Source organism: Quercus suber, unplaced genomic scaffold (genome assembly GCF_002906115.3).
Source record: "Quercus suber isolate HL8 unplaced genomic scaffold, Cork oak 2.0 scaffold_16, whole genome shotgun sequence".
In the NCBI taxonomy this organism is placed as follows: Eukaryota; Viridiplantae; Streptophyta; class Magnoliopsida; order Fagales; family Fagaceae; genus Quercus; species Quercus suber.
The window spans coordinates 1,094,833-1,121,418 of record NW_027069481.1 but is presented as its reverse complement, the minus strand read 5'-3'; the positions used below and the strand labels follow the sequence as shown (position 1 = coordinate 1,121,418).

At 35.9% G+C, this 26,586-nt stretch overlaps 3 protein-coding genes across 6 annotated transcripts; 1 reads left to right on the top strand and 2 right to left on the bottom strand.

Moving 5' to 3' along the window:
* The first annotated feature begins 443 nt into the window (after positions 1-443).
* Positions 444-3,385, top strand: LOC112011885 (uncharacterized). 3 transcript variants are annotated; one of them, XM_024044222.2, is made up of 2 exons: positions 444-658; positions 1,955-3,385. In XM_024044222.2, exon 2 carries the CDS (start codon positions 2,383-2,385, stop codon positions 3,019-3,021), a length of 639 nt encoding a protein of 212 aa, XP_023899990.1. In that variant the 5' UTR covers positions 444-658; positions 1,955-2,382; the 3' UTR covers positions 3,022-3,385. The 3 variants fall into 3 exon arrangements, with proteins under 3 accessions (XP_023899990.1, XP_023899989.1, XP_023899988.1); XM_024044221.2 differs by having other exon boundaries at positions 1,898-3,385; XM_024044220.2 differs by having other exon boundaries at positions 1,893-3,385.
* Positions 3,386-5,096: 1,711 nt separating this feature from the next.
* Positions 5,097-9,606, bottom strand: LOC112011895 (uncharacterized). Of its 2 annotated transcripts, XM_065782835.1 has the most exons (5): positions 9,081-9,606; positions 8,128-8,389; positions 6,418-6,485; positions 5,535-5,790; positions 5,097-5,478 (listed from the first exon to the last, which is right to left on the bottom strand). In XM_065782835.1, exons 1-5 carry the CDS (start codon positions 9,225-9,227, stop codon positions 5,459-5,461), a joined length of 753 nt encoding a protein of 250 aa, XP_065638907.1. In that variant the 5' UTR covers positions 9,228-9,606; the 3' UTR covers positions 5,097-5,458. The 2 variants fall into 2 exon arrangements, with proteins under 2 accessions (XP_065638907.1, XP_023900005.1); XM_024044237.2 differs by having other exon boundaries at positions 5,097-5,790; positions 9,081-9,605.
* A 10,076-nt stretch (positions 9,607-19,682) lies between these two features.
* On the bottom strand, positions 19,683-21,398 carry LOC112028947 (uncharacterized). Its single transcript, XM_024061637.2, has 2 exons — positions 21,099-21,398; positions 19,683-21,002 (listed from the first exon to the last, which is right to left on the bottom strand). Exon 2 carries the CDS (start codon positions 20,999-21,001, stop codon positions 19,994-19,996), a length of 1,008 nt encoding a protein of 335 aa, XP_023917405.2. The 5' UTR covers position 21,002; positions 21,099-21,398; the 3' UTR covers positions 19,683-19,993.
* Positions 21,399-26,586: the final 5,188 nt, after the last annotated feature.

Here is a 26,586-nt window from a genome sequence, read left to right as displayed (position 1 = left end):
CCGTTTGGAAAAAAGAGGAATAAAATAAGAGATTGTTTTAATTTCACTTTAGGTCCTAAAAGAATGGATAATCTTTCTTAAGACCTCTAATAACTGAACTAATTTCAGTATCTACCCTCCACACGTTGTTAGGTTCCAAAATCTGGACCGTACATCACACCCCAAAAAAAAGTAATCCAATCAAACGGATCAAAAGTGCTTTATCAGTAGGACCCACATAACAATTCTAATCTATCACAAAAACTTGCCACCTGTCAAAAACCCAAAGTAGTGATACACCACACACACTGTTGTCGGTCCCAAATCCCAATCCAATGAGAACGCAGAAAAGTCAAATATTTCTAAGATTTACCTTAACTTGTACATCAACCTGGGCCCACAAATGCCACGTGTCTACGTCCCATTGGTCCTTCAAACGATTACCTTTCACCCCTACCATGTGATCAGTTATTTTCTCTCTCTCACACACCCTTCTCTGGACGCAAAGAAATTTCACTTTTCTTCTCCTACCCAACTACGTTTCTTTGGATCCAAACACTAAAAATAAAAAAATCGAAAACCCTAGAATTTTTCTCCCTTATTTATTCACTACTCATTGCCACTTTGAGAAAGCTTGAGAGCCTCTCTTTCTCTCCTCCCTCTATGGTGTTCCAATCAGGTGTTTACTTATTCCTTCTTTTTTTTGTTCTTCAATTGGTGTATTGTGTTGCAAAAATATATAATTTGGACTTAATTCTTGTTATTTGATTTAGATTTGTGCCTTTTGGATTAATGGGTATTTGGATCTGATGCTAGGTTTTGTAAAAATTGATGTTTTTGTATCTGGGTCTAGTAGATCACACAGTTGCAGTTATGGGTTTGTACTGAATTAGTGCCTTTTACTTCAATCTTTTAGAAGATCTAGGTGGGATTCTAGGAGGTTTATCTTCTATTTTGATGAGAAAAGGTGAAGAATTTATATGGGAATTTTGGTTAGATGTAAGTAGGGTTATTTTTGGGTTCTAACAAAATTGAGAAACTTAACTATATGTCAATTGGTTGACATTGGTTTCGGTGGTAATTTTTATTTTCTTGCTTTATATGATGATTTGAATGAGAATTTAGATGCGGATTTAGTTTGTTCTTTCATACAATATCACTTTAACCAAATGGAGAATTAGGGTTTTCAGTTTAGGTAGGTAATAACTATTAGAATTGGTTTTGAGAATGAGAATTCAGATCTGATATGCCCTCAGGTAGAGGGTGATAATGGTGAGCTCCTTCCTTAGGTTCAAGTGGATCTTCTTTCAGGGATTCTTCGTTTCAGTTAGAAATTCTTGACTATTTTGCTGGGATTAGGGATTGCAGTGAGGATGGGAATCATTTACTAGTTGGTTTTCCGTGTAACTGTTGTGTGTGCATCTGTGTGCGCTTTTGTCCATGCACATTATAGATTGTAATTTTTCTTGGAAATTTCATCTGTTTAACATTCTCATGATCTACGAGTTTATTTCCTTTTTGTTTTAGGCATGTATTTTAATTTGGGTCACCAAGGATTGCTTGCAGTAGCTAGTCATTGCAATTGTCAATTTGAAGAATTCTTGATGGTTTATTTATTTAAGTTGTAATTAGTTTTTGGACTGTTATTGAGATCTTCATGAGCTAATTATCTTCCTTAAGAATTTGATAATCCTAATGTTGCTTCAATCATGATAGGCCATGTCAATTGAACATTGTTACCCTAGCATTACTCAGCGGAAGTTTAAGCAATTGAGCCTTTTGTTGTGGTCTGTTATTGTCTTATTGTAACTGTCAAGGACTTAGAATAGACTAGTGTCTGCAACTGTTAATGTGTACTTGTACCTATTAAAAAAAAAAAAAAAACTTTTATGTGTACTTGTGTGTTTATGCAGTTCAGTGGGCTTTGCTGTTTCAACCAAATGACTTCTATGCTGATTCTCCATTTCCATTGCAGTAAGGAAGGCATGTGAGCTGTTTGAAGTTTGAACCTCACTATAATCGTGGCTTTGACTAGTGTTTCCATCTTATTGGTTCTTTTGGTGCAAAGAATGGGTAAATGTAAAGGTTGTGGAAAATTAGGAAGAATGGTGCCAAGGGGTGGATCTGTAAGTGCTTATGACTCTGCTCTTCTGTTGTCTCCTGTTGTTTCTGTTTGGGAGTGCATTGTTCGTAAAATGAGGTATTCCTTCAGACCTGAGTGGGTGTAGTTATCAGGGCCATCACATTATAATATTAGTTTTTTATACTATATTCTATTAGAATTTACTTAGTATTAATTAAAGAAAAGAAAAGAGGGAAAGAACAGCTATAGGGAAATGTATACATTTTGAGGAATTTACTCAAATAGTAGTGGAGCAAAGGCACTAAGTAGGTAAGTAGTTAATGGATAACATGGGATGTAATAAATTGCAACCTGTTGTGAGAAAGGGGAAGAAGAAACAGGTGAAGGATGAAGTCGATCGAATGAAACAGGCTGAGAAGAAAAAGAGGCGCTTGGAGAAAGCTCTGGCTACTTCTGCAGCCATAATTTCTGAATTAGAAAAGAAGAAACAGAAAAAGAAAGAAGAGCAGCAGAGGCTTGATGAAGAGGGTGCTGCAATTGCTGAGGCTGTTGCTCTGCACGTCTTACTTGATGAGGAATCAGATGATTCATGTAAGATTGTTCTAAACAAAGATGATGGGTTCAACTCTTGGGAATGTCCTGGTAATATTGACCTCTTTGTGAGTGGAGGAACAGGCTTTCCTTATCAGGATTCTGCCAAGCACTCACTTGAAGGGATTGGGTGGGTGTCTAATGCTTATAGATCTGGATGCGAGTGCGGTAGCTCAGTGGGCAGTGACTGGTCACTTGCATCTGGACCTTTTGCAAGGGATCTTCCTGCCTCATATTTTGAGGAAGCAGGTTGGGGGACTACAGGATTCTCTGCTGGTCTCATTGCGGCACAGGCGGTTTCATCCCTCCAGATTGCAGAGGATGCTCATGAAGATGCAATTGTCCTTAATGGAATGCTAAGAGAGTAGAATGATCATTCAATCACTTGCCAAGAGTCTTGATCATACATCTTAATAATGGTTGTATATAATTTTCATGAATGTGTTCTTTGTCATTCATCAGATACTCGTGTTTGTGTTGCTTCCAGAGTACTGAACAATGTTTTAAGTGTCACGCCCGCTCATGATTTTTTATTATTATAATCTGTTGTCATATATCTCTAGAGGATGCAACTTTTCCTATTGAGTTGACTATTGTCGGCACCCGGAGACATCAAATAGGCTCATCATCTTGTTTGTTTGCGGAGTGATTCTTATTTTAGTGTCTTGCTGTATTTGAACTAGTATTGCTCCATCCTGAATCATTATATTAAGATCCTTTTGTTTTGCTTTATGAATATTCCAAATTCACAGCAAACTCATTTTGATTTTATCAAGCTTTATCAATTATTAGATCAATTTCTGGTGCTACTTTCTTTTTTTCCCCCCCCTTCATCTCCATTCATTTACCGTACCAAAATTTCTTGATTACTTTTATAGTTTAGTGACGATTGTGTAAAACACTAGCAAATACCATATCCAAAAAAAACAGTACTTTATGGATAAGTGGGGTTTATTATTTCACTATCATGGAGTGGGATTAATTATTTAATTACATTTAACTCAAAACAACAAGAAGTCTTAATCCTCCGGACTATTGGGGTCGGCAATAAATCAGATCCTTAACAAATTAGTTAGAGTTTATCATATATATCCTTTACTTGCAATCTATTCTATCCGAAGAAATACTTTTTATTACTTTTTTAATAAATAAGTAATTTTTAGTATTGATATTTAACTAATTTTTTTTAGAAAGGCGCAATTTTTCTCTTCAATGTTTCAAGAGAGGAATGGCCTGCCTTGTGGCGAACGTATGCCGGGACAAAAAATTATGAGTGTGTTTTCTTCTCTTATCTTATGTCGTCTAAAGCGACTGGCTGGACCACCTCTTTACTCCCTTTCAAACCATGTGCAGGAAGATATGGGTTGGTTAACCTTTAAGGTTCATGCTAACTGATTGGATGAGGAAAGCATGTGAGGAATGTAGAGCCACTGATCTGGACCATCTGCTATACAATACTACTACTTTTTATTATGACAAAAATAAAAGTAAAAAAACTTTCCGGGACCATTGGATTATTTTTTAGAGGATTGACGTCATTCATTTCTTCTTCTTCTTCTTTGATTTGATTAGTTTCTGCATAAACGAAAATCAGTGAGTACATAATTACATATTAGCTCAGGCTAAGCTGTGGAACAAAAAAATTAAGGTACATATTTACCCCCATTGTGTCAAGAGAAGCATTGGCATCTACCGATGCTGGGGACCCTTGAAACTAGAGATTAGGGCTCATCTGGTACGTGCGTTTAAACAATAGTTTTTAGTTTTTTTGAAAATACGTGTGGGTAAAAAAATGTGAAAATGCGTGTAATGTTGTTTAAAAATTGAAAACATGTTTTGTGTCAAGGGAAGCATTGGCATCTACCGATGCTAGAGACCCTTGAAACTAGAAATTAGGGCCCATTTAGTACGTGTGTTTAAACAACAGTTTTCAGTTTTTTTGAAATATGTGTGGGTGAAAAAATATGTGAAAATGCATGTAATGTTTAAAAACTGAAAACATGTGTTTAAACAAATCTACCAAACAACCCCTAATACGAAGGATTGCAAAACGAGAACTCATAGATTTCAATTTTCTATAAGCAGGGTTGAGAAAACGCTCAATAGTCACAAAGCTTGTGTCAATTGCATATGTAGCCAGAACGACCCTGAACACTCGAAAAATAGATTACTATCCATGGGCAGTGCTGTAGTGTAGTAATTTCATTCTCGACCAAGGCCACATTACATTATTCTTTTTCCTACAGACTACAGCCATCTGATCCAAGACTCAAGAGTCACTTCCTAGTACAACCGAAGACTTAGTTCTTCAAATATTAAATTCCATAACAGAGATTTCTTAATCTGCCCTCTGGCACATGATATATGCAAGTGTAAAGGCGATGCTGATAACCACTTGCATCTGATGCAAGCAAGAGTCTATGAACTTAAATGGGCACGCATAAGCCAAGAAACAAATTGAATTAGAAAGATTATATCCATACAAATAGGTCTACATCTAAATATCTAATTGCAGACTTACAAACAGCATACTACACAGAACCTTGCCCCAACCACCATACGAGAGCTTCAAGAATGTGTGGAGATCAATTCATCCTGCCATATATGGTGAAAAACGATATAAGATGGACACTCTTCTGTGCTTTAGTCCTTCGGGGGCATCACTGGGCAGAATGTAGTTGATCAACAAATGGAAATTTTACATTGATACACAATGAATAAATGTCAATGGCCTTCGCCAACTACATGTAGTAGTTACACAACAAAGATGACTTCGGAATATACCCCTCACATGTCATACCGTGACTATGAATTTTGCCAAAGAGGTGATTTATCATCATGTTTCACATGTCATACCGTGACTATGAATTTTGCCAAAGAGGTGATTTATCATCATGTTGCTGTTGCAGCCGACTTGCACCCTCATCCTGATTCTCAATTTCAGAGCTACTAGATGGTTTTGCACCATTTGTGATGAGGTTTTTAAACCAAGTACCTTGAAATCTAGAACTAGTGCCTCTGCTTGAATTTTCAGGTGACTCAGAGTCAGGAGCGCCTGTGGTATTGTTAGCAACTCTCACAATAAACTGGTAGGCCACTTTGCTTGCCGATACAATTTCTGTCTTGGCTTGTCTCAACTGCAATAACCCAGAAAATTATCAGAACTAATGAACCTTCTTTTCTTAAGGACCAGAATCTAAGACATGCCCCAACCTGCAGTACCCACTACTTAACTAAACAAGCAATGAAACTCGGAAAAAAACAGTTGTAAATTTAATCCAAAATGAAAATATAAAGATTCGAATTTGTTTCTTAAATGGTTATGTTCCATCTGATTATTTATCCACATTACCATGCCATTTTGAAATTGCTCCATTGGAGCATGCCAAATATAAGTTCAGTACATGCATCAAGTTGTAGGAAATAACAAATACAATAAGAACGGCGAATTTATTTAGTATAATAACAAATACAATACCCATGTGGCCAATTAAAATCTAGAGATGTGAAGCAGCAGGAGGAGGTAATACAAAGCTGAGCATCAAGTAATGTACCACATGCATAAATTGATAGGTCCACAAAGCCTGAACTGAATAACTCAGGCCCACAAATAGTTTGCACGCATGAAAATATAAGTACCATTTGTATTTATAAAGGAAACATAGCAATTTAATCAAGTGCGCATCAACCAGCATAAATGATGCAGAGATAACAAATTATTTCAGCAGACTCTGACAATAACAAAATGAATACAAGCTTCTCACCCGCAGTGCCGTATTTCCAGCAACTTCCATGGCAGCATCACCAGCATTGGCAAAACGATTAACCCAACCTGTCAAAAGTAGATGTAAGAATATGCACTTCATGTTAATATGCAAAAAGTAATTGTTCTCTTTTCAAATACAAAAGGCACCCACAGGGGGAAAAAGAAGAAGAAGCACTCAGGTGATAAATTCATAACCCAACTAACTTCTCTAATAAAGCTATTTAGCCTTCTCATATTCCTCAAGCTCCCTTCTCCTTCTTTCTTAAAAGGAAAGACCAAAAGAATAGATGACCAACAAATTCATTATCAATGCACAGAATTGGTTTCTTCATGTCAAGTCTGTGACGTAGCAAACCGTCTAACAAAGCAATTTTAGTTGATCTAAAGTAATGCAAACACACAAATGCCAAAACACACACACACACATATTAAAAGCAATGGTACAATGCACATGCATGCTAAAATATCAATGTATATTAAAGCAATCAGATTGAAAGATGAGTAATAAAATCAAATGAGACATTTTTCTAAGATATAAAATGAATTGCTGCAAAATGTGGACACGACATGAATCGAGTAGCCTACTTAAAGACTTTCATGTAATATGTGAATTGAAGAGAAGGAATTCCTATAAAATCCTGACAGCTTTGTGTAAAACCTTGAGAGTGTGATTTCCTGGGTTTAATCTTTTCTTCTTCTTCCATCACTGTTTTAATCACAAACAACCATCACATTCCTTTTAAGATTCTTTTTTTCCTCCTAGCCTAATGATCCCTAAAATTGTTAAACATCAAACCCCATCTCAGAAGCCTTCAAAAGCTTATCAAGAATCTTGATCTAGTGTTGAATTCTTAAAACCCTGCATCATATATAGTATCAAAGCCCACTACTGCTTTCTGTTCTGCATCATTTAATTATCAAGTTTTGAACAATTTTAGGTTCTTGTAGTCCTAGAAACTCATAAGTGGTATGCTAATAAATAAACAAGAGTTATGTATTTCTCCAATACATCAGCAATAGTACATGGGATCTAAAATAGTTGATTTTTATACAGTAGATCCAAAATACTCCATATCTGTTTCTTAATCATAAGAGTTTTAACGAGGACTATTTCTGTGATTGACTATAGGATTCTTATGAGGTGGTTCAACAAGAATGCAATCAATAGTAGGAGACAAATCATAATTCAATGAAAAAAATGAGCAATAAAGGATGGTGTTTTCACAAAAGAGGAAAGAGAAAAAAAAAGAAGATGGCTCTAGATGTTCACAAAACACCCTACTGCAGGTGGTCTTTGGGAAAATTCTAATTCTCAATAGTCAAGCCAAATGCAATCAATCAAGGCATATGTAAATCTTGGTGTTCTTCCACATATGCTAACAAGGATCAATTAAAAAAGAACAGGCAAGACATGTATCAATATAGAAAGTTATTTGTCAGAAAATAAAAGTATCAATATAGTAAGTCACCGAATAAAAGGAGGTTGTCAACACACACCATGTAAATCTTCCATTTGCAATAAAATTTTGATGCACCACAAAATTGTGTATTCGGCATTTGCATTAAAAAGGGATAATACACTGCTCTTAATATATCAAACAGTAGATAAAAGTCAAATGTACTATTAGCCAAGCAATCCTGAGTTGCACAAATACACATTTAAAAATGAAAACACATAACAGAAAATGTAATCCTAGCTGAACTTTACCTGGAAGCTTCTGCACTCCAAGCTTTTCACAAAACTCATCACAAAAGTGATTGCAGTTTTTTGCCAACAAGTCATATGAATTTCCAGGCCATTCTCTACTAAGTTCCCTCAAGATCTGATTTAGCTTTAATATTGAACAGTTTGTTTTTCCAAGAACAATGCATTCACGGTATGTATACATTGGGTTTCTCCGGGAAGGGCAGCTGAAAACTCCAGTTCCTTGTTCACAGAACCCAAATGACCATTCATCATCTCCATAAACCTGTTACATACAGCATAAAGAATCCAATTACCTCTACAAGAATTTCTTGTCATCATAATTCGGAACCAAAAAAACAAAAACATTTTAGAATATCTGTGAACACATATGATAATAACATACTAATACTCAAGATGATGTCAAGGTTCTTTTAGTATGTAGCCTTTCGGTTACATAATGCATCAGTAACGCCGGAGCTATACTGATTGCAATGACTATAGATGGCAAAAGCACCATCCAATGCGCCAAATCATTGTTTCTGGTATCATAAGCCGACATTTGTTCAGTGAAAACATTATTCTTTATCACCAAACAATCTATATCAACCTCACATCTTTATATTTTAGCAAAATACCAAACTATAAAGCTAGCTGTGTCCTTCAAGATTTGCATATTGCATAAATTCCTTTTTTCTAATTACGCAAACTCCAATGAACTAACTAAGCATACTCAAACACATACCAAAACAATGAACAAAAACTCCTTAACTATTGAATTGAACTCATGGTTTGAAAATTCACACCTACGCATAGCAAAACCCTAGATCACTGCAAAATCAATCAATATACATACATACATACAGAGATTGAACTATCACACACAACAAAATTAAAGAAAAAATTCCAAGAACCAAAACCATAACTCAAGATCTCATCTGCCATAACAGAACTCCATTAGAGAGAGAGAGAGAGACCTGGACAGCGCTGTGGAAAATGCCACCGAGGCCAATACCGTCCTTGAAGATCTTGTTGATCTGAAGAATGGTGCTGTTAGTCTTGTCCGATCCACTATTCGTCACATCGTACACATGCAATCTCACCTCCACCTCCATCGGCGTCATCTTCTTCTTCTTCTTCTTCTTCTTCTTCACGAAGAACGCGAACTCTAACCCTAATTCTAAACCTTAGCTCCTTTTCTCTCTCTCTCTCTGGGTCTAGACTCTAAGCACTCGCTTTTGATGAAATGAAATGATTCAATTCAAGAACTCTGGCAGTGCGAGCCAGCGAGCCAAAGCTTATTTACACTTTTTCCATTTCCGCTTTCAATTTTTTGAGAAATTAATATTTTGTTGTTGTTGTTTTTGAATCGCCTCGATATGCTAAACTTAGTCTACAATGGTGTGAGCAATTTTTTTTTTTCTCTCTGAATTTTGGCCCAACTTTCAAAAACAGAAAAAAGTTGTGCTGTTATTTGCAGGTATGTTTAGTTTTTAAAAACCCCTTTTTCTTTTTTTGATGAACTAAAAAAAATCCCTTTTTCAGTTACTGTTGGTTGGAAGTATATGTATTCCCTCTGATTTTGACTTGTTTTTAATTTACTACTTTTCAACTGTCAAAACCTAATTTATTATTAAGAAAAAAAATTAACGGATGCCAACGAGGATTTGTAGCTTGCAGAATTTTTTTATCTATTTTAATATAAATATTTATTTTTTATTTTTTATATATTTACCTTTTAAAATATCTAGTATCATAGTTATAAAAAAAAAAATTATATCATATTATCTATTTGACACTATACATTTAATTAAAATATCAATTTTTTTAATTATTTCTCTTTTTTTCACTCAATGATAATCATCATTTACTATTTTCTTTATACTCGGATACATAAAAAATAAAAAAATAAAACCTAAATTCAAAATGAATAACATTAATGTAAATTTATATGGGTTATTTTTAGGCAAAACTGTATACATTTTACACATTATTTTATTATACACAACTAATGTGAGTTCTCTAAATATTGGTTTATAAAATATTTTTAAAAATTTTTTATGAGAAAAGAATAAATTAATTGATTTTTTGACAACTTTTTATATTTTTCATAAAAGTAGTATCAAAACCTTTTAAAAATTTTCTATTAACAAATTTCTAAAGGTACTTGTTAAGCTCTTTTTTTACTTTAATTTATATGTATTTTTTTTTTAAATTCCTTCAACTATAATTTTAATATATTTTACTTTTCAAAATGATGTTATTTTGGTGGATTTTTTTTTTTTTGAGAAAGATTATATTGGTGGATTTAATTGTGTCAATTGTGATAAATATAACTAGAATGACAAAAGGTGATTCTCAAAAAAAAAAAAAAAAAGAATGACAAAAGGTAGATTTCCTATTCCTTCCCTCCCACCCACCCTTATTTCAGGAAGGAGTTAACCCCACCCATGGGTAAACCCCACTCTAGTAGGGGTAAAGTTGCGCGTACCCGCCAAACAAGTTTAAATTGCCATCTTTAAGTGTAAATCATTTTTATTGGGATCATATTTATATATTTTTTATATATACCATCCACAATCTAACATTTTATAAGCGTAAAAAAATATAAAATATGTTGTGCTTTAAACATATTCATTAATATATATTTATTTATTTATTTGATAAGGTGTTTTTTTTATGGGAACACATATCAAAGTTAAAAAAGAGTATCCTATATTCCTATCCCCAATTTTTTAAAAATAATAAAAAATTAAAAAGCATAGTTTATAATTAACAAAAAAATATAAAAGGAATTGTATGGTGTACGGTCCCATGGATATAAATTGACCAGCCAGGGAAATTACGGAAATAGCCGTTTGAGCTATGATTAACTTTGAATTGGATAAAGGGCCCCACGAAGTGACGCACACCATTAATAATAATGTGAGTAAAAAACAGATCAGCTGTGAAGAATAGTGAAATGACGAAAATTTCCTTACTTAAAATCAAAGTTCTAGCCCGCCTAAAAAGGAAAGAAACATTTCCATGTGAGCTGTGTGGGGAAAGCATTTTTGCCTTGTTCATGATATCAATTCCAAGAAGAAGTGGGCATCACATGATAGCTAATAATAATGTACTATGTATAGGCTAAGCAAAGTTTAAATTATTTAGTCAAAAAGTGGCAAAGTTTATATATATATATATATTTTTTTTTATTTGATTTTTTTTTCTTTTTATAAAGTTTCAAGTTTCAATAATATTGCAATAGCGTAATAACTTAATTGTCACTTCCCTATATATAAGGTGAATGTAATTATCTAAAAAAAAAAAAGTTTCAATTAATATGTTTTTTCATGATAATTGTTCTTAGATCACTTATTCGACTATAAAAATTTTACCGAGTAAACTAATAGAACTCATAAAATTATTATTTTATTTTATTTATTTTGAAAAGATTTTCTATGATATTTGATTATGTTGATACTTGATAGCTACTCTGCCAAGAATTTGATGGTGCACAAGTTCTAAGCTTAGTGGCGACTCTAGGAATTTTTCTCAAGATGTTCCTTAAGAAGCATAAATTATACAATCTAATGAAAGAGAAATTCATATATTGACAACAACAATAAAAAAAAAAAAACGCGCAAATACATATAGTTTACAATTGCTTTCTACGAGTTTTCATATTTTGAAATTGTTGTATGATAGTCTCATTAACAATGCTATAAGCTAAATCTCTTCAATGCACACAACAAATCATTCATCTAATGAATGTAAAACAAATTATGGAGCAAAATTTAATTTTATTGGCATAAAAAAAATTGAGGGTGTTTCCAATTTTTTTTTGAAGGATAGACAACTAAAATTTTTTAAAATTATTATACATAAAAAAAAATTAGGTCAAGGTGGTTCTAGGACCACCTTGGTATTAAGGTGGCGCCGCCCCTGTCTACGTTAGATACTTTCTTTAACCAATTTTAATATTAGATTGACATGAGATGTTTTGACTTTTGAGACTAAAAGAAAAGGGGAAAAGTAGGGTTTTGTGTGTGTGTGTGTGTGTGTATGTATGTGTGAATACATATTTTATCCTTATATTTTTGGCCAATTTCCATTTTGATTCATATTTTGATTTTGCTACTATTCCAGTCTTTAAAAATATTAGTTAGGGTAGCACGTGCTTACCATGGAAAAAAAGTACTGTAGTAATTAAGGTCAATTCTAGATTTTATTTGTATTACAAAACAAAGATATGAATCATTTGATTTTTAAAGCATATAGAGATTTACATTAATCAAAAGAGACATTAATTTTAAGAATTTTGATAATTATGTCGAAAAAAGTTAATATCATTCGTTTAAGAATTTTGATCAACCACAAAGTTAGGGTAGCTATTTAACATATAAATATTTATTTAACTATAATAGTTTTTTAGTACCTACTTGCTATAGATAATACATCTATTCTCTAAAAACTTTTAAGAATGATAACGAATATCATTATCTTCCAACAATAAACAATTGATTTTGTTAAGAATTAAAAAAAAAAAAAAAAAAAAAAAAAAAGATAACAAAAGGCTTGTGTCATTGAATATCATCATTCTAACTTTCTAAGAATTTTTATCATTTAAAACTCAAAATACGTAAAAAAAAATTTTAGGATGTTAAAATTTAGCATGAGTAATTTAGACATTACACAATAAAATATTTTAAGAATCATAAGTTTTCATTAGGGTTTAACTGAGAGAATAACAATATGACATATTTGCTCTTTTTCAAAATATTAAAGGAAAAATTGCATTATTTTAAAGTTTAAGGAAGAATTGTAAACTACCCCAAACATAAAGGATGAAAAATGTTTTTTTTTTTTTTGAGTTTTTGTTTTTGTGTGCAAAATTAATCAGAAGGTTTGATCATTAGGAAAGCTAGGTAACTGCTAGTAACTGCCGCTGCACACTCTGCACATGCTAGCCTATGTCTTAGCACATCATAGGGCTTCTGCCCATGCTCCAGCAATCCACACACTTGTTCCAGCACGTTTTAGAAAGCTTGGCCCCTGCCCAAACCCTTCTCATCAACATCACAACCCACGCAGCATGCTCATATGCAGCACATCAAGTAACTGCCATCAGCTCACTCACACAAGTCCATGCATTCTGCCACCACCAACCAGCCCAATGCCTTGCACATCATATAATCATCATAGCAGTCCAGCACTGCCTTGCACTTAAGCCACCAAGCCTACACACAAAGCAACCATCAGCTAAGTCACCAATGTCATGCACCATTACATAGGGCCAGCATCACCTGCTGCTGCCCAACATCAAAACCCATCTCTGCCCACCATGGCCCTCCTCTGCCATGGGCTTGGGGCATCATGTGGGGCAAGATGCCTCCACATGCTGCCCCTCATCACTGCTCATCAATCTAACTCAAGTAGGAAGACTGGACAAGTCCCCCTCAAAGAGCCCTTAGGAGCATTACTAGTTAGGCATGAAGAAACATGAGTGTGTTGAGAAAACATGAAGCCATGTGACTGGCCCAATGCTACCCAAGCACCCTCATTCCTCATGCCATTATCAGCAACTCGTAAAGCTCCTAACACTAGGGGACCTTGTGCTTGCAATGAAATTTTTGAAGGTAATTTGAAATACATACAGATTATAGCAATTATTTCTTGATGTGGTGGGCTACCATTATTCACTAAACATGGTGAAACTGAAGGTCCCAGACAGGTGGGTTAACAATTGTTTTAGATTATTAAATTTTCATAGCCCTCAAAAGGGCAAATCCGGCAGTTTCCCAACTTGGTTACACCAGATGGTTGTCCTTGAGTTATTCTTTGGGCTGAAGTGGTCTGAGGCGTCCTCAGAGAATAATGGCCAATGTAGATTGCTGAGAGATTTTTGTTTTGGGCCTCAGATGAGGTTGCTATCAATAGGTTAGGACATCAAAGACGAATTACAGTTACCCAAAAAAAAATTTTAAAAGATGAATTTCTTAGCAGTAAGCCAGTAACAAAAAACTTGTTAGTTGAGATATTTTTGTCCATATGCTTATCTTCTCTTTTGTTGGGAGAGCTCCTATTCCTCAACTCTCTTGTCTTTTTGGCAATCTAGCATGTAGTTATTTTTTTAATCAAAAGGAAAACGAAAGGTATTGATAAATATGAGCAAAGCGAGATAAAAGATATAGTGCTGGGAATAGGATGGTGCAAGAAAGCTTTCAGCAGAAGGAAAAAAAATGTGCAAGAAATTTTGGCTATGCAATTGGTCAGTGGTGAAGCAGTGGGGATGGCTGCAGTGGTTTTGAAATTTAAAATCATTGAAAGAAGAATTTCCAAGCTGGAGGCTCTAGGAGGTGGCGATGTCAGATTAAAAGACTAACATCTGCATTTCATTTCTTTTGAACTGAGCTCAGGATTAAGGACGACATGCGGCATAAGGAATAACCCATGTAGGAAATGCAGGTTTCTATTTACAACATAGGGACCATAGCTTATCAATGCAGATATTACAATTTCCTATATGCATATGGGGGACACTTAGGCCTTGTTTGGTTGGAGGAGAGGAAAAGTGAGAGGATGGAAAATTGGGAGGATAGAAAAGTTTTGGTTTTTCCTCATGTGTGTTTGGTTGGAATGGAAAAGTGGGAGGATGGAAAATGTAGTTTATATGAATTGACTATTATGTTCTTGTTATAACAAAATACTAAAGGGTCTAATAAGTGTGAAAAAATGAGGGTATTTGTATAATTTATTACCTACGTCATCTTTTCTCTTTAATTTTCCTCCCAAATTGGGAGGACAAAATTCCTGATGAGAAAATTTTCCACACCATTTTCTTTCCCTCTTGTTTTCTCTCTTGAACCAAACAAGGGAAAATTTAGTTTTCCACCTTATTTTCCTCTCCTTCTTTTCCATCTTCCCTATTTTCATCCCAACCAAACGGGGCCTTAGTGGTTATGCATGCATGGTCATATATGTGTATAGATTTTTCCTTTAATGTCTGTTGTTGATTTTCATTCCTGCTGTTAATGGCCATTTCTACACATTTGGATTTTCCCTGGTTCTAGTATCTTGTATTTTGAGAACATGTCTGCTTCTGCAGGGCCTTAGCAGTCCCATCTTCTCCAGAACCCCTTGATGGAAAATGCGATACCACTTACCACACCCACTGTCACCAGCTATAATCACTGACTTCAAACTTTCATCGTATATTTCCTACCAAACTTGCTGCTGATGGAGAAGGACAGAGGCTGACCCAAAAGTGCAAGAAGCAAACCAAAAATTCTAGTTAGAAGTACAAGGTGTTACGGCAGAGGCTGTTTGCTTCAATGTAACAAATCACTTTATTCTCAAAAAAAAAAAAAAAATGTAACAAATCATTGTGTTCTTTTATTTAGTAACTAATCTCTCTCTCTCTCTCTCTCTCTCTCTCTCTCTCTCTCTCCCCAAATGTGTAGGAACAACACAAGAAAAAATTGAATCATCGGAAAGGGTAGGTGCAGGAGATCAAGAAACCTGGTGGTCTTTGTGGTGAAGCCCCAGGACTTAAAATGTAGCAACGAGTCAAAGTGCTTGATTCAAGCACTTGATACTGTTTCTTTGTTTCCAATTTTCTACCTTTTCAATTGCATAGTGCTTCTTGGATCATGCATAATGTATGTGTCTGAAAGTTCTTTTTTTTGAAAAAAAAAAAATAATGTATTTGTCTGAACCAAATTTTCATATGGCATTTATACACGTATATTTGAGGCTTCCAAGGCTTCAAATAATTAACTTAATTGCTGCTATTTTAATGTTGTCTTATTAGCCTCAGTTCAGTATAACAAATGTGCTTTCTCATTAGCACTTTCTCATATCACAAGATTTGGTGGAGGGTGAGGTTAGTATGAAGAAGAGATGAGAGGGGAAGGGAAGTTGGTGAAAATTTATTAGTTTTTAGTATATATTCAGGTTGTATTCTCCTCTCAGGTGTGTGTGTGAGTGATTTTGGAGGTAGGCTTGCAATAGATATTGATAGGATTGTATATGAGTTGAGTCCAGCTGAGCTGAGCAGCGTATAACATTTCTTGTGCACCTTCTACAGAGGTACCAATTGGCAGTGCAGCAAAAAAAGTCTCATTTGCCAATCCAATTCATCAAGTATTCACCAATTTCAATTTGCTGTAGTAATTTCACCATAAGAGTCCTCAAGCCAAAGTAATACCATAGTAGAAGATAGTAATATGTGTTTCTTCTATTACATCTGACAGAGATGCCAAGCACATTTCTGGAGGACCCTATGGAAGAAAATAGGGACTGGACTTAATTTCAGCACTACTTTCCATCCTCGAACTGATGGACAGACTGAGGTGACAAATAGGAGCTCGGGGAACCTGTTGAGGTTGGAGAAAATCCTAGAGAATGGTAGTTAATATTTATCCTACCATTAGCAGAGTTTACCTAGAATTCATCACTTCAACATATCAATTTAAACATCTCCATTTGACAGTGTATGGAGCCAAGCCGTCTGGTGTTATTGATGTGATACCCTCACCTCTGCCAGCAAAGGCTCATCCTAAAGCCTTAGACATGGTAGAGCACATGCAGCAAGTCCACAAGGAAGTCAAGAAGAGGATTGAAGCTGCCAGTGCAAGACATAAAGCTAAAGCAGAGATACATAGAAGAAGAAGAGTTACATTTCAAGAGGGAGACTTGGTATGGGTGATCCTAACTAAAAAAAGGCAGCCATCTAGTCTCTACATGAAGCTGCATGATAGAAAGGTAGGTCCATGCTAAGTATTGCAGCAGATCAATGAGAATACCTACAATGTGGAACTTCCATCCCACTTGCAAATTTCAAACTCATTCCATGTGCAGCACCTTTTGTCTTACCATCAATATGAAGACTCCTCATGATTTACACTCGAGACAAATGCCTTTTAAGAGAAGGGGTCTGATGCAGTAGCTTTTAGTTTACCACTTGTAATTGTAACAATTAGTCTTTTGTAACAAACTGTATTGGATAGGATAGGAGCCAAGTTAGTTAAAGGGGTTGTTGTAATCTGATGTACGGCTTATTGCCTGAGTTAGTTAAAGCTCCTAAAGACTAAACCAAGGCTATGCACCTATAAATAACCTCACTATTGTAAAGTAAAGCAGCTTTTGAATAATAATACCCTTTTGAATAAGCTCAATAGCTTTGTTTCCAAGAAAGTATTTTTGAAGAATTGATATTTTTTTCATTCCCTTCAACACAACTTAGAGCTATCAACCTAATATCTTTCTAGAACCTAGCCTAGCCTTAAACAGTTTGGATTGACCCTTGGAGAAGGAGAAGTCATCCCTCCTTGCACTAAACTTTTCTTGCATTTAAACCTTTACTTATCAAAAATTAAAAAAACAAGCTAGACTTGGCTGCTGGGTTCTTCGGGAATTCTTCAGCTCAACAAACATTAGCTCTAGCACAAAGCAGATGATTCGACCCCTATACTCCAGGTAGTCAAAATTACAAAGTTCAATCAACAGCTAAGTAATGAATGTAATTTCTGGGGGATTGACCACTATTCTAAATATAGTAAGATAGAGATTAACAGTCATGTATAAATAATAGGTATCATCAATAGTGAAACTATGCCACCTTTCGCACACATCATGCATGTACCACCTTTTTCCACATATTAATACAAACAAATTATTGTTTTAGGATCAAAACACTTCCTTGTTATATAAAATAATTAGCTTTTTGATCGAGAAGAAAAAACCTTAACGCAATATGCAATATGCTCTTGATCTCTACAAGGCAAGCTAGCAGATGATGATTACGAATGGGCTGCCCATCAGACTTCAGAAGACCAGCTTTACCTCCAAATAACGCACTACTTCCATCATAAATTCATCCTTAACCTTCTTACAATGTGAAAGCATTTACAATGCTAAATGTTAAGTAACCAGTCAAATGCATTCATACATTTTATGAAAATTGGTGATGAGAACTCTAGCAGGATGCACACGGAGAAGAGCAAGAACCACAATTATATAGACTGAGAGCTTTGTATTGGATGGTAATTAAATGGTAGAAAAAATATAATGAGTCAGATCAACAAGGATTTTAACACTCAAACATTTTAATCTTTTGAAAGCCAATAAAATTCCAGGACATATATTAAGCATTTCATATCTTTTTTCTTATGTATAATAAAAATTGTATTATTAATAAAAGAGACCCTCAGTACACAAGAAAAATACTAAGAGCATTAGCATTGGGGAATGCTAATGCCAAATGTAAGGGATATTTGGCATTTCAAGTCCTAAAATGTATTGCATCAGGAAATGCTATTGCTAAGTATTGCAAATTTTTTTGCAATAGTGTTACAGTGCAATTCTATCTTTAGAATTGCACTGTAGCAAGATAGAATTGCACTGTTGCACAATTCTAAAAAAAAAACTAATATTTTATTGTGATGGTGATTGGGAGAAAGAAAGAATAAATGATGGTGATTAGGGAAAATATTATTTTATTGTGTAGATATATTATTTTAATGAGTAGAATAGGAAAATAAAAAATTGGAATGCTGAAAGTATTGTATAATGGGATGGTATAATTGATAAAGTAACTTTTTGGAATGGTAAAATAGAATAGAGTAGCATTTCCTGATGCTAATGCTCTAAGAGAGCAACAACATCAAGAACAGGAACAGCTATGCATGCAAGCAAACAAAGTAGAAGAGCAATGGTTGAGTAACACAGCCATCCACTCATACAAAGCATGTAAAAGGAAAAGCTTCAAAGAGAACCCCCTTTGCCTTTCTGCAGGGGTTCTCTTTGAAGCTAAATCAAAGAGAACCCCCTTTGCCTTCTACCTAGGTCCGTCCCTGGCTGTAGATACAACGTATAATCAACATAGACCAAAACAAAATATAAGTCCCTCTTAAAGGAATAATTCAGAGCTAAATCAATCCATATCCAGGCACACACCATCTAAATCATCCTTGATGGAGCAATGTACATTATACAGTAAAAAAAGAACAGATAATACCATGCTTAGAAGTTAGAAGTGGAATCACTTTTCTTTCAAGATGTTCAATTGCTTCATTCAGCTCTGAAAGCAAAGCAACTAATTCTGGAGCAGAAGTGTGGGATAAAAACATAATTAACCAAGCATGCAGAACCAAAAGTTATTAATGCTAGTGATGAAAAAGAAAAACAGAAGCAGACTTTTTTTTAGCAAGAACCACTGATTAGAGGCCCCCCCCAAAAAAAAAGAAAAAAAAAATTTGAAACCCAGCAAAATAACTTATGAGCATATATAAAGCAGTATTAAGTAGATTAGGATCAAAATAATATAAAATCTACAAATGCTAAAGGCAAACATGTATTTGTTATATTCTTATATCCAACCAACCTGTGTAAGAGATTCAATGCCTTCATAACAAAACAACCACATAGGTAAACACCTCCTATCAACACTTAACAGGGCTCAAAAATTGCAAACAGCATTGAGTTGAGGGCATGATGAGGAGCTCAATAGAAACAGAAAGTTGATGTGGATGGAGGAGCTCTTTATCATCAACCACAAATACTGAATATCTTTAGATGGTGCTGCACCAGCCAAATTGAATATGATAAAACATTCTCTTAAATTTAATTTCTGCCTCTAGTTGGCTGTCCAGAATCTGCGTCAGGGAATAAAGAAAAAGCGCATCCATAGATACATATCATGCAGTGCTTAATAGAGGCAGCAAGTGTGTATGGAGGAGCACTTAATCAACAACCACAAATATCTCCACCAGATGATAGCACATTCTTTAAAACCATACATGAAAGGAAAAACATCTACACATGATATAGCCTCTAAGTGTCCCTTAACATTTCAAAAAACACAAATAAACATTTACTCGTGTCAACACAATATATATGTACCTAATTAAATACGAGGACGATGATCCAAACAAGTTTTGACAAATATGAACACTAGAGCAATTACAGCCAGGACGATGACCCAAAGCAGATTGTCTGGGAGGCCCATAGCTATCACCAATATGAACCCAAAAGCACTAGCAGCGAATCCTAGCCTGGCCAAAATTGTGTTAGCAGTTTGGTTTGTATGAGTCTCAGTAGGAGGGGTTGATGAGAGAGTCATGAAGGCTGCCGCGAGAGAAACAAAACCCACTACGCTTATAACCAATACACAATTTAATATAAATCTGTTTCGAGATGATAGTTCACCAACACCGATGGAAACAACAGCAGTAATTGATCCGAGAAGAATTGCAAAACCCAATTCAATAGGCCTCTGATTCGAGCTCCTTGCTACTTGAGAGGATGTACTAGCTCCTGGGGTTGACCACCTTCGGCTTCCGCTTTCCAAGTCAGGAACTTCGGAGTCTGTAACAGCCCACAGACTTGACCATATTCCGTAAGGAACTACATCAAGGGTGCCACTTGATAATGATAACCTTCGGCTTCCGCTTTCCAAGCCAGGAACTTCATAGTGTGAAACAGCCAACAGTTTTGACAATATTTCGTAAGTAACTACATCTTGGGCACCACTTGAGAACCTTAGCCTTCGAACTTCAACATATACCTCACTATTTTCATCATCCCTTTCACCATTAAAGTTTGGCAGCATCATCACCCCACCATCTTGGGCTTCCGCTTGTAGACCAACAGGCTCATTGAACTCCGGGATTGAATCTGAATCCACATCCACATCCACATCCACATGCACACTATCAGATCTTCTAAGAGCTGATGAATCAGGGAAACGATTACTTTTTAGGGCCGCGTAAGCATCTCGACTAGCCTCCTCCGAATTGAAACCACCAGAAGAACTTCCAGTCCCGGTGGGTGTACGACCATAGTCACCATACCCAGTTGAAAAAAGGAGATGGATTACAATTAGCCATAGTATCACTGAGAGTTGCTTCCCCATGCTGAAAACACAGTAAATGAAAAAGATCAGCGCAAGGAAAATTTTTTTTGATGGAAATGAAGTTTAGGAAGATGAAAATGGAGTATTGTGGCTTTACCTTAAGAAGCAACTAGATTCATCATAGCAGCCCACAGATTCACTCACTAATCCACTAGGTTAGAAGCTTCCTACGAATCCTAGCTCTTTGCCCGTTCAAAGTGTCCGGAATTCCAATACCAAAATAAAAAAGTCTATCAATCTCTTTCATTTTTTTTTCCTCTCTTTTTGTGTTTGTGCTTTCACATTGACCGCACAGAATTCTTATGGAACAAGTGATGACAGATTTTCTTTCCTCGTGCGGGGGAGATGAGTAATAGGCGCTCTTGTATTCACTCCTCTTATGAGTGCACTTATTGAATTTATGTACCATTTTTCTACGCTCCAAAAATATATAAGAATTTTCCAAACTACACATGTTGTCAAATGCTTGAATAATTCTAGAAATTCACGTTAAAAAAAAATTAAAAAAAAAAAAAAAACTGCTGACATTGAATTTTTTTCATACACCGTATAATACACCGACGTACACATATATCAATTTGTTATTATATGAAACAACCCACCATTCTATTTGGATTTTGTAAACTTAGGGCATTTTTTTAGTAAATAGTTGTACTTTTATAAATTTTATATGAGAAAGAAAAAAATTAATTGACTTTTTTATTATATTTTTTAATATTTTTTATAAAAAATATCAAAATTTCATAAAATAATTTATTAACAAGTATTTAAAGATACCTATTAACACGAGCTTAAAATGTATCCTCCATGTGCAGTTACCCCACATGGCACAAAACAAAAGAAAAAACAGAAGTGCATGCATGGCATTATTTTGCTATTGTATATACACATATATACACGTCACTTGAGGTTGAATACTTGAATATATAATTTCACTTTACTTCCACCGCTTCGCCAATCGTCTCAAAGAAAAAAGAAAACATTGGATAATCATGCAAAATTTTCATTTTCACTAATCAGTGTTTTTCTTCTTCCATTTGAAAATTATTATATTATTATTTTTGGTAAGTTCAATTTGAAAATTCCATAGACTAATCATATATAGCCCAACTCCATTTAACCACTAACAATTTATCTATAATGTCCTTTTCAGTACTCTTTCCTAGAAATATCTCTACCCATAAAAGATAATTTAAAAAAACTCATTTTTAATCATTGTAATAAACTACACAATTTCTCTGCAATTTGTAGTGACAGCTGAAAGTCTGCCCCTAATCAGTTTACTAAAAATCATTAAAATATTTAGAGTGTTCAAGCACTTGACAAATGAAACTGAAAAGAAAACCCTCCCACAAAACAAAAGGAGACAAAAATATATGAGTGTGTTTGATTGGAAGGGGAGATATGAGAAATGGTGGAATTACCCATCTACTTGGTCCTCCTCCACAAATTTGTAGGGTTTTTTTTTTTTTTGGTAAACTGGATATTATATTAAAACTTAAGTGGGCAAGGCCACTTCATTACAGATACGTTCCTGGGTCGAGCCCAGCTTGTCTAGAATTAAAAGAGATACAATAACAGGAGGAGGGGTATCAAACATAACAAAACTCTCCTCCATTTCAGTTCCTAGCCTTGCTAATTTGTCAGCACACTTGTTACCTTCCCTATAGCAATGTTTAACCCGGGAGTGAGTAATTTTCTTCAGCATGTCCCTGCAATCATCAATAAGGGAAGAAATCTCACTGTTAGTTACTACAGTATTAGCAAGTAAGGAAACAATGCAGGATGCATCAACTTCCACTTCCACTACATTAAGACCTAGGCTTAGGCACAGCATTAAACCGTCCCTTAGAGCCCAACATTCTACAGCAAGGCTTGTGGTAAAGCCAATAGATCTTGCAAAGCCACTAACCCATTCCCCGTGACAATTCCTAATTAAGCCTCCTCCACCTGCAAGTCCCGGGCTGCCAAGCGCAGACCCATCAGTGTTTAATTTGAACCACAAAGGCTGCGATTTGATCCAGCCCATCGATAACCGCGAGGATCTAGTGGCAGTACCATGCTCCATCACACAGTGAACAAACTTAGCAACCTGATTCTCCACTGCCTGATGAAGATTAAAGGGAGAATGCCTCGCAAATAATCTCTTGTTTCTATAAAGCCAAAGATTCTAGATTCCAAAGAGAAAGAAAATTGCCCACTGGTAACCATTTCTAGGCAAGTGGGAGGAAGAGCAAGCATTTAATCTCAGCCATTCAGAAATATCCAAGTCGAAAGAGTTAAGGAGTTAAGGAGGGCATTTAGACTCAGCCCAAAACCTGGTTGCTATTAGGCAAACTCTAAGCACATAAGTAATCGTTTCCTGCTCCTCATGGCACCAATCACAGCACGTGTCACCATTAAAACCCCTCTGGGCTAGAATTGACTTCGTGGGTATGCTCAATAACAGACATTTCCACACAAACAGTTGTATCTTTGGCAACATTTTTAACTTCCACACCCAATTGCCAGCAAAATTGGGCTCATTTGGGCTTGAACCGGTGGCCAAAATATAAGCATTTTTTGAATCAAATTCTCCATTCGGACTATAAATCCAGCATAAATGATCTTCTCTACTTATGGTAGCCCGAATAGGGATGGCTCGGATAGATTGGACCAGGAGAGCAGGCAGCTCAAAGGAAATATTATGTAATTCCCATATACCATTATTATGGACATCAGTGACCCGAAGGTCTTCCTCACCCTTGTTCAAGGGTCCTTCCACACAGCTTCTAATTGACCCAAAATCTAGCCACTTGTCTTCCCAGAATGAAAGTTGACTATTGGAACCAAGGACCCATTTTGACCCTTTCTCACACAGAGGTGCTCCCTTATTAATTGCAGCCCAAGTTCTCGACTTTGGCGTTTTGCTAGTACCCACTCTTCTGCAATACTTATGTATTCTTCATTCTCCAACATAGCTTTGCTGCTAACGTGAGGTTTCTTTCTTTGGCTGCATGGAGGTCGAGACCCCATCTGGATTTTGATTTTGTTACTTTGTTCCAACCCACCAGATGAATCTTCCTTTTCTCTTCAGTAGAACCCCATAGGAAATTCCTACTAATCCTGTCCAAATTAGTGAGAATCCTTTCAGGCAGAACGCACCCCTGCATCACATAGGAGGGGATGGCCGAAAGAGTAGCTTTGGTTAAAGTTAGCCTCCCTGCCATAGAGAGCAGGTTGGTTTTCCAACCCTGAAGCTTTGCTTGTGCTTTGTCAAGAATATAATCAAAATCACGGGAGGAGGATTTTCCAAACTTAATGGGGAATCCCAGATACTTCCCAAAGTTGGTTGTAGAAGAAATACCTAGGATATTACTTAAACTTTCTCTGGTATCTGGATCAACATTGGCTGAAAAAAGCACTTTGGACTTGCTCAGGTTGACTTTCTGCCCCGAAAATTCATAAAAGGTATCCAGAACATCTCTTACGCTCTGACAATTCTTTCTATCAGCCTTCGCAAAAAGGACCAGATCATCAGCGAAGAAAAGGTGAGAGAAAGCAGGACCAGAAGGGGAAGCCTTGAGGGGGTTCTAGAGATTATTAGCACACATGTCTTTAATCAAGTAACCCAACAATTCCATGCATAGGATGAACAAATACGGGGAGAGAGGGTCCCCTTGTATGATACCCCGAGATGGGAGGAAAGGCTCTAGACAGCCACTATTAAAAAGCACAGAAATAGAGGAACCTAAAATGTAGCTCATGATGAGGCTAATCAGCTTAGGGGGAAAATTATACATATTTAACATATCACGGATAAAGTGCCATTCCATTCGATCATATGTCTTTTCTAGATCTACGTTGATTGCCATATACCCTTGCTTCCCTTTCTTTTGTTTCATTAAGTGAATGAGCTCTTAAACGATAATCATGTTGTCCATTCCCTTCTTACCAGGAACAAATGCAGTCTGGAGAGGAGAAACAAGATTATTCAACATGGGTCTCAGTCTACTAACAAGGACTTTAGTGACAAGCTTGTAAATCGTGTTACATAAGCTTATAGGCCTAAATAAACTCAAGCAGTCAGCCCCTGGACATTTGGGGATTAGAGTGATGAGGGTCTTATTTAAATGATTAGGCATTGACCCACTCTCAAAAATATCAACTACAAGCTTGACAACCGAGTCTTTAACAATGTGCCAATTCCTCTAATAAAAGCCCGCATGATACCCATCAGGCCCTGGGGCTTTGAAAGGCTTCATACTCCAGTGGCTAACCTAAACCTCCTTCCTAGTCACTTCTCCTGCTAGAACGGCTCGATCTTCCTCCGATATGCGACAAGACCAGCTTGGAATGTTCCAAGGAAGCCTCGGCACCATACCATGGCTAGTTTCAAACAGAGTACAGTAACCTTCCCTCAACAAAACAGTGATCTCCTCCTCCCTGTGAACAAGATTACCCATTCTATCTTGAAGGTAGGAAATTCTATTCCTTTTCCTTCTAATTAGCGTGGAGGTATGGAAGAAAGCAGTATTTTTGTCACCTTTGATAAGCCAGTTATACCGAGACTTGATAGACCACAACTCCTCTTCCTCATGGCTAACTTCCCAATAATCTTCTCTAAGCTGCTTTTCTAAGTTCAAGAGGAAGCTACTAGGGCCATTGGCTAAAGCTTTCTGGATACCATTAAGCCTTGCTTCAATTCTAGCTTTTCTCTGGAAAATATTCCCAAATACCTCCTTATTCCAAATCTTAACTACTTCCGTAAAATTTTGCAAGTTTGCATCCAGTTCGTAATGCTCCAACCAGTTGTCCGACTGAAGTTTCCCAAACTGAGGGTGAGACAACCAAAACTGTTGAAACCTAAATGGTCTGGGAAGATGTAATTCTGGTGGGTTCACAAAGGAAAGAAGGATTGGGCAGTGATCAGAATGAATCCTAGTAAGATGTTGCATATTGGCTTCTGGGTACAGTTTGGACCAGGCACAGTTAGCAAATGCTTTGTCCAACCATTCCTGAATAACAAAGCCAACCTCCTGTTTATTAACCCAGGTGTACCGGGCTCCATGGAAACTCAAATCTATCATACCGCATGAATCCAGACACTCTTTGAAAAGGAGAGCTCTACTCATTGTGAGAGACCGCGCCCCTGGCCCGTTTTTAAGTTTGTTGGGCCAAACCCACGTGAATGGGTGGAGTCGTGTTATTGCCTCTCAAAATGGAGGTTTGACTAGTTATATTTTCCCCTTTAGATTTAGGGGTTTTACAATGGAGTCGCCACTTATTTAATTATTGGAAAAATTAGAAAACCATAATTAAAAAATTCCTCATTTTATTAATTTGAAATTGAATTTACATTGAACATAGGAAATTACATGGCTTTGGTCCTAGATACAATCTAAGATAAAGTACATGGCTTTGTTTCCTAGTTACAATCTAGAAATTGAAAATTACAAGGATAAGCATTTGATCTAGTAATCCTTGATCTAAGTTCGGAGGCTATGTTACAAGATGGGAAGGTGTTAGGCACCCACCTTACCCGGTAAAACCGGTCTTCTAGACTATGGTGGCCAACAATCATATCATATCATCCAATATGTCAA